General features: G+C 38.1%; 1 protein-coding gene and 1 long non-coding RNA gene across 2 annotated transcripts; one reads left to right on the forward strand and one right to left on the reverse strand.

Moving 5' to 3' along the window:
• Window positions 1-333: 333 nt before the first annotated feature.
• LOC103472697 (uncharacterized) lies at window positions 334-13,876 on the reverse strand. The gene is made up of 3 exons (XR_534916.1): window positions 13,789-13,876; window positions 7,278-7,312; window positions 334-441 (listed from the first exon to the last, which is right to left on the reverse strand). It is a non-coding gene; the product is annotated as an uncharacterized LOC103472697 (long non-coding RNA).
• On the forward strand, window positions 13,508-15,464 carry dpm3 (dolichyl-phosphate mannosyltransferase subunit 3, regulatory). The gene is made up of 2 exons (XM_008422496.1): window positions 13,508-13,612; window positions 13,816-15,464. Exon 2 carries the CDS (start codon window positions 13,841-13,843, stop codon window positions 14,117-14,119), a length of 279 nt encoding a protein of 92 aa, XP_008420718.1. The 5' UTR covers window positions 13,508-13,612; window positions 13,816-13,840; the 3' UTR covers window positions 14,120-15,464.
• The last annotated feature ends 141 nt before the right edge of the window (window positions 15,465-15,605 follow it).

Below are 15,605 nucleotides of genomic sequence, written 5' to 3' on the forward strand. Positions count from 1 at the left end.
TATGCAATAAAATTGTGTAAGAACATTCGGTGGGTCTGATAAAGATTTTTGTCTAACATTTGGGAATAAACTGCAACAGATTTCAAATAAAGTGTTGCATAACAGATTTGTAGCACTGACACGTCTGTCTTTTTTAGAGTTATCATCATCTGGAGTAAGCACAAATATTTAAGCTTTGATGGTACGATGAAAGAAAAAGAAAAACAACAAATGGTCCAATTTGGATGTGGACATTAAAAAGATCTGCTTTTTATCAGACCTAAATGACCTGAGAAAACATAAAAATCAGTTTACAAATTACAACTTAATTAATTAAGAAAGACTTACCTAACCTTGTGAAAAAGTAATTTCCCTGAAAACCTAGTCACTGGTTCTCCTGCCTTTGGCTCCAAAAACTCCCCTCAAGCCTCTGTGGTAGCTGGCAGCGAGTGTTTCCCATTGCTGTAAAGGAATGAATATGTAAATACTGTTTTTTGTTCAGCAACATTGCAAGGTTTTCAAGCATGAACAGTCTGATTTAAGCACAGACTTTGACTAGGTCACTTTAAAACAATTATTGCAACCTTTAAACCACTCAGAGGTGGATAAATCCAAGTGAATATTTGGTCTGCTTTGGTTTTTGCCTTAGAGTTATCCCATGAATGCCATTTTTTTCTTATTGCTAACCAATGAACTCTGACCCTACTTCATATTGTCAGACGGTTCTATTTGGGAAATATTTGAATTCCACATTATTGCAGCTATTTTGTGTAGGACATTAGAAAAGCAGCAACTTAAACCTCTTGGGAACCATTGATTTAAACACTGTATTGTGCTTGAGATACTTTTATTAATTTTTGCAGAGTAGCAACCGTTTATTAAGGACCTAACAACTGCAGGATGTGAGTTGAGTCATTTATTTCAGAGGGCATTGCTTAAATCTTGGCAGTTAAAAGATACCATAGCAAAATTTAGAGCAGTGAGTCATTAGCTGTCAGTGTCTGATGAGCCTGAGAAAAGCTTAAGCTCTTGTGGCTTATAATTGACTTGTGAATAGGAAGAAGCAGCCATTCACAAGAAAACCACATTCAAACGCAATACTTCTGTATACGTGACTAACATCCAAACCAAAATAAAATATTTTCCTCCTTTTTTTTTTTTTTTTGAACCAGTGAGTGACCAGTACAGCCAGGCATATTTTAGAGCTCGTTTTCCATCCACTGAATCTGCCAGTTTTGTCATTTGCTAACAATTACCAGTTGCTAATTAGGCAGCTTTAGGTCTTGTAAATGCAGTTCAAATACAGATATCCTTTCTTTTCACACTTTAAATTTCTCATTTAACAACCAACCACCCAGTTTTAATAGGATTTAATCTAGGTCAGGTCATCGGGGTGATCACATTAGACGTCTGTGTAGCTACTCTAAGCAGTTAAGTACTTGGAAGCGTGCGATGGAGCATTGTGCTGCATAAATATAATATTACTGAATTATTTTTCGCTGCACCACAGCTTAGAAAAGTATTAGCGAAAGAAAAACATCCAACCCTGACCTCAGTGATTATGCATTAAGCACCCGCCGCTTCTCCCTCTAAATATTTCCTAGTATATAGGAGATCGTACAGTTTCTACAAACGCTCACTGCATTGGAAAAATATTCAACATGGCTCCTACTGACAGCTATGAGACGTAAAGAATCACAAACTAATTGAATGATTCAATAAATGTTGCTGATCTCAATAATCCTTGCAATCTACTAAAAAAAAAGTTTGGACTATAAATTTTAGGATCTTAACAGAAATGATGTATCCTGAAAAACATTTACAAAACACCTCTAGAAATTTTAAAGCATGGACGGCTGATTGTTGTTGGGAGGAAGATGAATCTGTAAATCTCTTGCAACACGAACTGGAGTCAACAGTCTGGTTGTAAATCAACAGGTTTGTACAAACAGTGATGGCTTGTACAAGGATTGCATTTTCAATTGCACCGTTACAGGCTAATTTATTAGGTACAAACAGTTAATCAATCAATTATATGACAGCAATTCAATCTATTTAGACTTCAGCAAGACTCTTCTTGCTTAAGTTGCGAGTCATTGCATGAATCAGTGGTTTAGGCTTGTGTTATGTTTTGAGAGACATATTTTGTAGCACACTTTGGAAACATAAAGTATGAATTAGGTATTATTTGCTGCTGTACATCTCCGTCTCTTTGCGGTCACATTGTAGCAATTTATGTGTCATGTCACTAAGTGAAAACATCTCAAACTGGTTTCTTGAACGCGTCAATGAGCTCATTGTTCCCCAACAGCCTCCTCAGTCAATAGATCTCAGTCCAACGAAGATTCTTTGGGATCTGGACGAACAGGAGATTTAAACTGTGACTGTGCAGCTGACAAATCTGCAGCAACGGCATGACGCTACGTCAACGTGGACCCAAATCTCTGGGGAATATTTCTCACACTTTGCTAAATCTGCGTCGTAAAAATGTAAAGCTGTTATGAAGGCAAAAAGGGAATTCAGTCTGGTAGAAGAAAAGTGTACCTAATGAAGTGGCCTTGCATTTCTGCATTAAGGTATAATATTTGAGAGCAATGTAATATAACAGATAATCATTTACATTTCCTACAAAACACTTGCCTATTTAGTTTAGTATTGAACAGGTAAAAATTTCAATAGGTAAAAATTGAACAGGTAATTTTTACCTGATCAAATGAAAATGAACAACATTATTTTCATTTGTCTTTTTACTGTTAAACAGGTAAAAATACTAATTTTTGACCCTTAAGTACTTTTGACTTGAGATATTTGGGCAATGTGAAAAAAAGTTGGGAAATATTCTCCTGTTTAGGGTAAAGACACTGAATTAACAGAATGTTGCTTTTACGTATTTTACTTTATAATGAAAGTAAAATACGTAAAAGCAAGCATTCCAAGATTTTTTAAGTGTCGGGTTTCACTGCGTCAGAAATTAATGCACTGGATCAACTCTGTGAAGCGGCATAATGTTGTTTTCCCTAAAACTAACAAAGTAGTATTAGTTCTAACTGATAAATTATGTTACCTTGCTCCAACTAAGCCAACCAAAGCAAACACGAAGTGAAACAATAAGCAGAATGTAAAAACGCAGCAAAAGGAAATGAGGAATCAGAAATAACATTCCGGTGTGATCTCACTTTCGGTTTGTGTCAATTTTGCAACTTTTCTCTACCTTGTTGTTTGGTTATTTACAGATTCTGGTCTGAAGTTTCACGTTGCTCTTTAAAATCTCAGCATTAGCTCAGGAGAACAGAGGTTTTTTTTCTGTGCCTAAATGCCTCCCTCCCCCCAATAAACTGCAATCAGCATCTAAAACTGCCATTTTGTATTTTCTTATTGATGATCTGAAACATTCAAGTTTGGCAACAAAGCAAAAACAACAAAAAAAGATCTGTTGGGGGGGGGGGGGGGGCAAACACTTTCTCATGACAGATGTCTAACCCTCCGCAGTTCTGTTTAAGTTGGAGGAGGTCAGTTTCTCTTTTCCAGGCATTAATTTTTTTTTTGTCTCACAGGTGCATTTATTATTGAATTATAGGAGTGCAGGTTGCACCTGCTTGCAGTAAAGTCAACCATTTAAACTGCTCAAGGCCTGAGATGTGGGGTGACAACGTTCAGCTGGTGTTTGCAGTCTGTCTGTTTGAGACTGACAGTTTACATTAAACTAATTATTATGATTATATTAACACAGGTTGTTCATCTCCTATGAATGACTCAAAGCATGCAGCTGTAAAACCACTAAACACAGCGCTGTTTTGGTTTATTTGGCTTAGTTGGAGAATGAACGCAGCTTTGCTCAATAACTCAAAATAGAGAGAAGACTTTCACAATAAATCGTCCACCTGTTTGCATTATTAATCGCAGTATTTTGCGTCAGCTGTGTGTGAGGTGGATCAAGCTGTAAAGCGTTTGGTCCTGCCGTTTTAGCACCACAGACATGTCTGCTCGGTAACTTAACGTTCAGTGTTATGACGCCCATAAAAACCGAGGTGTGGAAAAGCATTTTAGGAAGACTAACAACCTAAAATTCTTTGGGACAAATGGTGTGAGCAGGTGTGGGGGCCGCAGCCTGCATGATCAGAAACCATAACTCTGCATTGGGCTTCGTGTACTAAATGGCACATCCATTCAGTCTATCAGGATGCACCGCATGTTGAGCGGTTTCCCACCGTGGTCAAACACTCCGAGCTGGACCTCAATATTCCCTTGCACAGTTAAAATCCTTTGTAAGTAAAAAGGAAAGTCAGATCTGCGCGTCATTAAGGGATCTGTAAACCACAGGTTTCCTGGACAGCTCTGTCAAGACCAGCTGTGCATACATCAGAAGCTGAATGATATGTGTACACTGGTGAAGACAGCGGAGAGAAGGAAGGATAAAGGAATAAAAGCAAAGAGAAGGACACGTGACAAAGAACATGTCCTTAAAAAGCATTAAAATCACACGACCATTTTAATAAATTGCTACATATACAAATCTAAGTGTATCTTATTTGGATTTTATTATAAGATATTGCATAACTATAAAGTGGAAGAAAGTTTCCAAAATGAAAAAAGTTTTCCAAAATGTGCTATCCATGTGTAACAAAGCACTATTGTACAGATTATTAATATTCACTGTTCATATTGTACAGAATCTTACATCTTACATTCTACATTTTATAGCATTTTTATATTTTATTTTATTTTGTTTTTTATTTTTATTGGTAACTTGATCTGTGTGTATGTGTATGTGTATGCTGCAACTGCACAATCATTTCCTGTCTGGGATGAATAAAGTATTTCTATTCTATTCTATTCTATTCTATTCTAATCAGCCACCAGGTTCCTTCAGTAGTCGCCTAATTGTTAAGTAGAGTCTAGATGTGTGTAATTTAGTATCAGTTTTAGCGTCAGTGGTTCTCTGCAGGCCTCAAAGGTTAGTCAGAGAACACTGACGAGCAGATGGGATCAGAACGACTAAGCAACACTGCAGACAATTCAAGTTCACATTTTGTACTTCCATTTGAGTCTATACTCACCCAGCCATTTTTTGTTGCAACAAGTTCGTGTTTTTTGGTGTCTGGAAAATTTGCCATTCAATAACCTTCTAAAAAGCCTTCTAAACAAGCACTGCCCCTCACCTTCTAGCCCGAGTGAAGCCCAGACCTGTTACCTAGCAACCCCTCAGAAGTTCCGCCGATCACCTAGCAACCCCTGAGAAGTTCCACCAATCACCTAGCAACCCAGCACATTTTCTCAGCTGGTTTTACTGTATGGGCTGTATAAGGACTGCTGGAAAAGATAGGATTTTGTTTGTTTTGTTGTTGACTTACTATTCAGAAATCACTTCCTACATTCTTGCTGGTTGAGCAGGAGGCTTTACTTCCACTTTTCAAAGACGTACATTGGCGTAAGTGAGCGTAAATGTTGAGTTGGGGGGAGGAAAGAATGTGCAGCAGCCTTCACGCATTTAAAGTTACAAGAATCCCTAAATCAGCTCATTCTGAAAGGAGCTCAAAGTAGGCACAACTGAGCAGACTGAGATTGATTTTGTGGAAAAAAATGTGGGGGCCATGGTCTGTAAACCCATCTAAAGCATAATAGGTCACATTAAACCTCAAGCCAATAGTAAATCTGGTAGGTGAATCTGTTGATAGAACTACTGTTAATAGTGGATTCCACCATCCTGCCTTTATAACTGAGCAGAAAGAACTGAACCATTGTTGAAACAAAGCCATAGAGTCCTCTTTGCAAAAAAAAAAACCATGAGGGGGACACATTGGTCAGATGCTATGAAATTTGAGACGCTGGTCAGAGTTGATGTGAAGATGAGCTCAGCTAAATATAGAGTGATCCAGAAGAAAAGCTGTTTGAGGGTGAAAAAGAGTTGGAACTAGTCAGGGATTCACCTTCTTGCAGGGCCGTTACCCAGAACCTAAAGTCAGACCTACAATGGGATGTTTTCGATTAAAACATCCCATCCCATTCATCTCTGATCTCCGTCCAGTCTGACTAAGGTGGAGTCGTTTTGCAAGGAAGAACTGGCAAAAACATCAGTTTCTACATGTCCAAAGCTAGAAAAGGGTTACCACAAAACACTTGCAGATGTAGTTGCAGCAAAAGACTAAGTATAGTAGACTAGTCAACACTTAGTCTACAGAGTATTGACTAAGAAGTGTTTCATGCAAAGTCATGTTTTTATATAAAAATACAATTCAAAAACATGTTTTATAAAATTACACACTGGTATAACATGGTTTATCACATAAAATCGCAACAAACTGTCAAATTTGCAGTTATGATGCGACATAAAATCTCAAGGCTGGTGAACACTTTTCAATGTCACAGAACATGAAGTGGGAGTTGGGAAGTTGTAACCAATCTCTGAAAAGAAAGTTGGACGGTGTGTCTAAAGTATACCGGCTTAATAAGCGGATCTGTTACCATGTCAACAGCTCTCAGCAGCTCGGCATGGCTGCTTCATCTGTCCTTCCTCACCTTCCAGATGCTGCTTTCCCAGTAAAGAGGTGAAAGGTCGCCAGGTGCTTCAAAAAGCCATAGAGTCAAATTTCTAAGATGTTGAGCAGTTGTTGTGTTTGGGTGAAGCTAGCGTAATGTTGATGCAGTGTGCTTAGAGCCCACACAGACAGAACATCATAAATCCATGCTGATCATGGCTATTAGCAATCAACGGCTATCTGGGTTAGCCAAAATCTGCTTTTATGGCATTAAATACTTGCCTTCAAAAATCCATAATCCCAGAATCCTTTGCCTTTAACACATTAGCATCAATTCAGTAAATCAGTATTTAGTCTGCGCAGTAAATCCACAACAGACCAGTTTTTATTCATAGCTGGTTTTTAGGGACTTTGTTACAATTATTCTGTCAAAACTAGCATTCAAGGCATTCAAGATACAACTAATAATTTTTGTTGGAGGTAGTTAAAATGCTTCTTTAGGTAAATAATGTTTCCCCTTATTATTATAAGATAGATGATTTAAATACCAAATAAAACAGGTTGCCACTGATTTTCTGGACATGCTGAACAATTTAAATGACCATATGTGTGCTGAATGTGTGGCACTGCTATTGTATTTCTACAACTGGTGCTCAAATGTAGCAGTTCTGACCTTATACGAACATTATTTTATTTCACTCAACATTATGCAAACGCTTTGTGCTGATGAAGACTCACTCACCTCAGCATGCAGGAATCTTAAAGAGAAGCTACTGGCATGATTTACTCTGAATAATTCAGAAAATATTCATCAAACCTCACCATAGTGGCAGCACTGTAGAAAACGAGAAAAACACCTGCAATGATAAACAGAAATGAATGGATGGAAAATTTCAATAAGCTAGCATTCCTGACAAGCATTCCTGTGTCTGGTAGTAACGAAACGACCTATGAGAAAGCCTTATGTTAAACCTATAGTGGTTGTCTACAAAGACACTTTGACTCTATGTATACCAATAATCAATCAGTAATCATTACCAATAATAACTTGGTTAACTTTGTTGGACTAGAATTAATCTGGAGAAAACATTTAAGAAAGATTTGGCAATAAAACACTGAATACAACATTTTGAACTTTGACTAGTTTTATATATTTGTCTGTCAAACATTCATATTTAAAAGGGCAGTATTGTGTTTTTGAGCCCGATAGTTTCATTTTATAGCACAATAAAGTAACTATGTCACCTTCAGTTGTCATAAAAATGTTGTTTATGACAAACATAACATAAAAGAAACTTGACTTTGCAACTTAGCACCTTGAAATTGGGTTACTGTCTCTTTAAGAAACTCCTGTTATTTCCAGATGTCATCATATCAACATTCCTCTATCAAGTGTTTCCAAATTTTTGTTGGAACATTTGACTGAGAAGTAATTAGCTCAGCAGATACGCAGTTCCACCAGGTGTTTGCTAATTGCTGCTGCTAGTTTGAAGGAGCTTAGTGGGGGTGGGCTGCTCTGTGAGGTGGAGGCTCGACTTGTACAAACCCAAATGATTGCCTAAAGAGATTCAATAATTTCTCAAACATGCATGAAAGAATCACAGTAACACTCCAGGTATGTTTAAGATGAGGGAAAACATTATATCATTATGTAAAGCCCCTTTAATATTTTCAATGTAGTGCAAGACTGAATCTTTTTACTTTTCTGCTCTGAAAAATAGCTGCCAATTTCTGTTATTTTCTGCCACTAGAAATCACATTTAATTCACTGGCATCTCTCAGAATTGAGTGCATCTGTTCCATTATTGTGATGAACATTTACGACTGCGAAACAGATTTCCCCGCTTTGCCCCATCACCATCCATTATGCAAACCGGCGATGAGGTCAGTTTATTAAGTCTAGACATGCAGCCCTCCATCATCCGCCCCTTGCAGTGCAAACTGCAGTGACCCATATTAATACATTTGTGATCAATATTTATTCTGGTCTAGAATGCAGATTTAGACGGTGAAGGAAATTGTGCCGTCCACTTTAAAATGTCCCAGGGGTACTTTCATGGCCATGCACCAATTAGTTTTACTGTCAATAACAGTAATGCTGCGGGACACTGTGTTTCTGGGTGAGAGGAGAGAACAGATAGAGGAAGGAGGGAGACATGGTGAAGTGCACGCCTCATTGTTAAGGACTTGTTACACTGACAAGAAGGATTTGATCAGACATAGATGTACACTTATTGTTGGCTGGGATTGCCGTTGAAGGGCTTGTGTCATGGGGCAAAACCGCACAACCCTTGAAGATAATGAGTAATGACGTCTTATAAAGGTCAACAAACAAAGCAGCAGCCGGGAAAACACAGGCCATGTGATGAGATTCATTAGGACGGCAGCGGGAGCCGGCTGGAAGAGGATGAGGGGGCAAATTCCTCCGCTGCTTCCCCGATGAAACAGGTGTGTTTCTATAAGGAGGGCAATGTGGGGAACAAAAGTGCTGCTCTCATGTGAGCCAGGCTGGTCACACGTGACTACATTCTGACCTTTGAGTAACCCTGGATTTCATTAAGTAGGTCCTAAGTAGCATACGCGTCCCACAGCTATTATCGCAGCAATTTAATGTTGACTGTGGCTGTCACTAAATGATCCCGGGTTGAGGATGTTTATCAGCTGTGTGAGAAGTTTCAGAGGGTTTTCAATGCCGATTCAGCTGCGCAAACATGTTCTTGCTTCTGGAAGAGCATCTAATAAAATATTTCAATAAACGACACAAAGAGTGTCATTTTAAGATGGCATTTTTTTATTCCGAGCGTCACAAGTCCTTGTCTCTTTAAAGAAAGAATGAAAAACACATTTGATCCCTTTAACTCAGATCTAATGACAACACACAGCTTTGGTTTCCAGTTCAGGAAACAGAGGGTTCCTGTTTTTCACTCCAAGCTCTATTGTTATCCTAAACACAAGTTCTCGTTCTCTTTTTTTTTTTTTCTCCATACATTTCACATGCTAAACAGCTATCACTTACCCACATCTTGGTCCCTACATAAGTATTCAGAAGCACCACCTTCTTATCAGAACCTTTACTTTCCTAATATTGACAAATCTACAGAGATAAAGTCAACAGAAACCTCCATCAGTACTTTTCCTGTCTTATCTGCCCTTCTAATCCATTTGTCTGCTTGAAATCAATATCTGCGTTTTGATGAACCATAGAATTATGTAAACTGAAATTACGAAAATATTTCACTTAAAAGGAAACAGAAAAAATAAATAAATTAAAAGAAAAACACTTTTTGATGAAAAGGATAAGGTGGTTTTTCAGCCATTGAAAGTCACGTCACGTGATCAACAGCCGGATGTTACTACTGGGAAAAACGCCAAAGAAAACAACAGGAAGTAGTAGGAGGATGAAGATTTTTTTTTTTTAGGTTTTTTAGGTGTACTTAGCTTCACTGGAACTCTCACAGCATCGAACAGTTCATAAAAAGTTGTGTGTCATTTGAACATGTTGAATCATAACTTCTCTTAAGTGTAAGGGTCTTGTTGTTATTGATATTAGCACAATGGAAAACATTAAGAGGCCACTGCAAAATTATCAGTTTATCTGATTTTGCTATTTGCATTTATATGTTTGAGTAAAATGAGCATTGCTCTTTTATTCTATGAACTACTGACAACATGTCTTCGAAATTTCAAGCAAAAATGTTGCATTTATTTGCAGAAAATGAGAAATGGTCAAAATAACGAAAAAGATTCAGTGCTTCCAGACCTCATATACTGCAAAGAAAACAAGTCCATATTCAGTTAGAAACAATAATACAAATGTTTTAACCTAGGAAGATTTCATAAATCTATATTTGGTGGAATAATCAGGAGGTTTTCACTGGGGTTCAGTGCAGTGGACTCTTAGTTTTTTCCAGAGCTGTATGAACAAAGATTTGTTCACATGGAAATGCAGCTAGTCTCTTTTCTGTTCCTGGTCTTGGGGTTCATGAGTCGCCTAACTGCTTTGTTTTCTCACCAACTGTGTCTGTTTTCTTGTTTTCGTCAGATTTGAATGCATTTCTGTGGGAACCAAAGGTGGTGTGACTATGTTGCTGTGGTGCTAAAGGTGTTTGATGGGACTGAAGTCTGGATAAGCAACAGCTGGATTTAATGCACCATTAAGGTCATCTGTTTTTCAGGCTGCACCTGCAAATCCCCTGATTTCACCCCCCATATCGAGCCCCCTCCCCTGTCTGCTCCGCTCCCCTCTCCTCTTTCCTTCACACACTCACTCACCCTTTCTTTTCATTGCTGTTCCTCTCAGCTTTCCTTCTCTTGTCCTGTCAGCCGTGAACGCCTCTCCCTCCCCTACTGTTTCTGCTTTCTGTCTTTTAATAATAATAATAATAAAAAAAAAAAAATCAGCTGCCACTGCATCGGTCTCTTTATTCTACATCCCCTCCCCCTCCTTCCCTCCTGTTTTGTTTTACTCCTGCGCGCCTCCCTCTCATTGTCTCTCTCTGTCTCATTTTCTCAGTTTCGGGCCCCTCCCGCTCGCAGGCTGTCGTGTTGTGTCTGCCAGGCCTTCTCGGCCGGAGCGCAGGTTTCCTGAGTACTGGAACGGAACAAGAGCTGGCAGGGAGACGCACTGAGAAAAGCCAGCTCGGCCGTTCCCACTGAACGTCACACATGCTCGGCCTCCTGCTTGCCGGACCCAGCACACGCAGTGATGGATGCAATGATCCTGCGTGTCACGGGTGATCCCACCTGGATGCAATTTATCTTGTCAGGGCAGCAGAGGAGGCTGACCTTGACAGTGTGATATGTTCCATATCCCACATAATGACATGGAGCAAGTGTGTAACATGTTGAATGCATTAATTCTCCATTTCTTTCCCACAACTTCAGCTGAAAAGTTGGGCATGGACGTTAATAATGTAAGTAATAAGAGCAATAACTAAACAAAAACTTCCAATACCCAACTTTCTAAGTAGCTTTCCATTTTTATTTAAGTGGAATAATTAGTGATCAGTTTCTTACAATGTGAGGCCATCATTAGGAAAATGTTCACTCAGGTAGTTCACTGCAGTATAACAAAGAACAGATTATATCTAGGTCTGTGGCTATTTAATAATTTTACAAGTGTATAATCTTTTAAATATTTCCTTGATTACTTAAGTTAGTGGACAAACACACATCAAGAAAATCCTAAAGTTTTGTTAATGAACATCTTTTGTAAGAACTTTGGAAACTCACATGTACATCCCTACACACAATTTACAATATGTAATTCATTCTTGGATGGAGTAACTTTATTGATTATAAGAACTAATTATTTGGTGCTTTGCCAAAGTACAAAAGCCCCTTAAACATTTTTAAACTGAGTTTGTCCTGTCTAAGTGCATCGGTGTGCACATTGATAATCCCAAACTTTTTATCTGTGTTCCTTTGCAAAGAGTAAAATCATTTGAGTTTCTGCCTTTTGATAGAAAGGCTGAAACTTGTCAAGGTTGTTTAAACATGATCTGATTTTCTCTCTGGATATCTCTGGGTCACCAACGCCAGACTGCACAAAGTTGTGAGGCACCTTTTAAAACCTGCTCATTTGAAGTTTCTATAAATCATCTCTTTGCTACACAAGGTGAATCACGACTCGGGTAGCTCAGATAATAAAGACTGGATGTTTATTCAGGCATTTCAACTGTTCAAGAATTAGAAACGCTGCTACAAATCTGAGTAGATCTATAAAAACACTAACCAAGATCATCTCTTGCGTTATTGTCGTGTAGTTTATGTCAGAAACGAATCATAACTTCTTAGTATTGCCAGATTTCTGCAGCACTACAAGCTGTTTTCCTGTCATGCCCTTTAAAGTCTGAGTAAACAGAAGAAATAGACTCTACCCCTCTGGCAGACGTACAGAATGTCCCTCACACTATTAACACTAATGCAGACAAACATAAACACCCCTGTCCTAAGAATAACTCCCCATTTTCTCTCCAAAGAATGATGTTTATTTCTCAGTGGCTGCTCAGCTTGCCGCTCTGCCCGGCTCACTGAATGATGTTTATATCTCCTCCAAATCCTGATTCCACCCTGGAGAAATCTGTGCCCTTCTGCACCTGGACAGTTTACCACCCTGAATGAACAGGCAGAGACTCAGATCAAAGAACAGAGCTTCCCGCAGACCCCTAATTATATTGTTGTTGGATTTCTTTCTGAGAAAAAAAAAGAAGGACATTAGCCTTCATGGATGGTTTTTACGATTTGCTAATGGTACCTAATTTTGAAAATGGCTTTTGTAAAGCAAGAGGGTCACGTTGAGAAAAATTAGAGGTCTTATGTAGGGTGCCTTGTTAAAGATGCAGTCGAAACCAGCTGTCTTCTTTCTCGCAGCTGACTGGGTGCGGCTGTTGATATTACATCAGTGGTAAAATTAGCACAGCAGCAATGACTGTCTGACATCTGCTCTCAAAGGTCTCTCTGATGCTCATTAACGTTACCAAAAAAGGATAAAAAAAATAAATAATAAATATGTAAACACCTGTGATATATAAAGAAATAAATTCCTTTAATTTTCAAAAATAATATAAAAATCATCTCGGGAGTTTTTCAGGAGTCCAGGCAATAAGTTTAAATCTGGTCTAGTTTGCATGAAAATATTATAATAAAACAAAAAGAGTGTCATAAAAAGGAAATGAATGGGTAAATATATAAAATTCATTATATTTTATAATAAATTATTTTAATTTATCATGCTATATTTGAAATAACAATAATATTAATCTCTCTCTGATGAACACAATGACCACCTATTGTGTAATTGTGTTTGAAAAAAACCCTCGAAATTTATTTTACCTATAACCTTCTTTATATTAAAATTGTAACAATTACCATTTATCCTTCTTTTGCTTTCTTTATATTAAAAATTGTAACAATTACCATTTATCTTAAAATAGCTGTAGATACAGAAACATCTACGTAATCTTTCTTTTATCATTTCTTTATGTTATTTAAAGTTTATGTGTTTGTATATTCATTTTTCTTACCGATAATTTAGATTAAAATCTCATTACTTGTGGCCCGTTTAGAGCAACGTATTCGTCACTGCATTTCCCATAAGGCGTCGCGGAGTGCGACGTCATTATTCTGCGCAGAGCTGAGGTGGCGTTTGATAGAAGGTAATCACACTAGACTTCTCTTTAAAACGTTAATAACTTCCAGTGATATTGAAGCTCTAAATTTATTTTCATTACATTAATATTTTTTTGGTTTAGCCTGTTTCAGCTGTTCAGCTTCTTTGTTGTTGTCTTAAAAGCGTATTGTATCTCCATAAGTGGATGCGTTGCTACGTTACCGTGCTAACAGTTCGTCTCCCTGTCAGGCTCTTCGTTGCTGAAATATCCATCATGACTAAACTCCTGCAGTGGCTTTTCGGGGTCTCGTTACTGGGCGCTGTGTGGGCTCTGGTCGCTTTCGACCTGCTGGAACTGAGCCTTCCCCGGACCTACAGGGAGGTGGCCTGGCCCATGCCGCTCTACCTGCTGGTTTCGTTCGGCTGCTACTCCCTGGCTACGGTGGGCTACCGGGTGGCCACCTTTAACGACTGCGACGAGGCGGCCAGGGAACTGCAGGAGCAGATCAAGGAAGCCAAAGAGGACCTGAGGAAAAAGGGGTTAAAGATGTAGGACAATTATAAGGAACTTTTTAGAGACTGAATGGAGGGACAACTTGCAAAGCGGGATGTTTATAAAATCTGTTGCTTTTTGGATGATCATGGAGCTTCGTTGTAGTCAGCAGGTGCGACCAGAACATTAATTTGAATAAGACATCAAATATTTCTGGTCAATATCACGTTTTTTCCGCTTGACAGTTAGATTGTGTTGACTGACTGAGAACTTTTGTGAGACACACACCCATGAACTCATGAACTTGAGCATTATTTTGAGCTGCATTATTTTGTAAAATTAATTCATTTTCAATATATTTTGTCACCTAAGCAACAGCTTGTCCTGGTCATTTTTTTGTAGCTACTTTGTTTTAAAACTTTACATAATTAAGATAAAGTATATTCTCCTGAGACCCTGTCCACATTCTTCTGATGACAACACAAAAGGCATAAAGAAACCATTCACGGTTCTTTTGAATATGCCTGTTTGCAATTTTTAACAGTTGCACTAATTGGAGTTTTCCTGGCCAATACCAATTTCAGTGTTTTGTTTTCTCATTAAAATGTTCATTGGTTCATTGGTTAGTTTTTTTTATTTAAGAACTAATACATAAAAAAGAACACACTGGCCCGGTTTTAAAGGCAAACAAACTAGATGGTGCCTCCATGTTTTGTGTCGAATCATGTGATTTTTTTTTAGAGTCAAAATAACTGTTAAAGGACATGCTGCTGGGTAGTTAGAAACTACTCAGCCGGTAACACTCTATTAGTTTTGATAGATTTAATTAATAGGGACCAATAATTCTGTGTTGTGAATATTATTGTAATTAGTGTGCATTTCCTCAATATTTTTGGTTGGATTGTGTCCCTCACATGCTAAATACATCATCGAACGTTTGCAGTATGTTATTAAAAGCCTGATAAATGGAAACCAAAGGTTACAAGTAAACACTGGATCTCACAGGAATTTCCTGGATTCTTGTTTCTGTCAGCTCCGAAATCATCCAATTTAAATGTGGAACTTAGTTGTTCTGTATTTGTCAAAAGCTGAATTCTTGTCAGAGCAGATGAACTTGGATTTTACCTGTGAAGAAGTGTACATTCCTCTGTGCCGTACGTGAAATGAGGCCCTGAGGCATTGCTGCGGATTAATTAAACAGGAGTTTATTTTCTCAGGTGGTGTCCCTTTGTGGGTTTGCAAGATCTGATAATTTGGTGTTTTGCTAAAGTATGAGCCCCTCTTGAACTTTTCCTCTTTTTATGTTACAACCACAAACTTTAGTGGGTTTAATTGGTTTTTTTATGTTTAAGACCAAAACCAAGTGGCATGAAAGTAAGAGAAAAAGATCAAACTATGAAAGGTGCAGGATGTTTGTATTCAGTTTTCCTGACTAAATTATCTTTATTATCTTTTGTATCTTTATTGTAGCCCTGGTTGTATTTTGGTATTCAAGGATTACTCTGTATTTAGCTCCGTCCATCTTTCCATCAACTTAACCAGCTTT

The sequence above is a fragment of the Poecilia reticulata genome, linkage group LG11 (assembly GCF_000633615.1).
Source record: "Poecilia reticulata strain Guanapo linkage group LG11, Guppy_female_1.0+MT, whole genome shotgun sequence".
NCBI classification, from domain to species: domain Eukaryota; kingdom Metazoa; phylum Chordata; class Actinopteri; order Cyprinodontiformes; family Poeciliidae; genus Poecilia; species Poecilia reticulata.

Excerpts from the sequence above, each read along its gene's own strand:
- dpm3 (XM_008422496.1), top strand. The coding sequence starts at position 13,841 with ATGACTAAACTCCTGCAGTGGCTTTTCGGGGTCTCGTTACTGGGCGCT.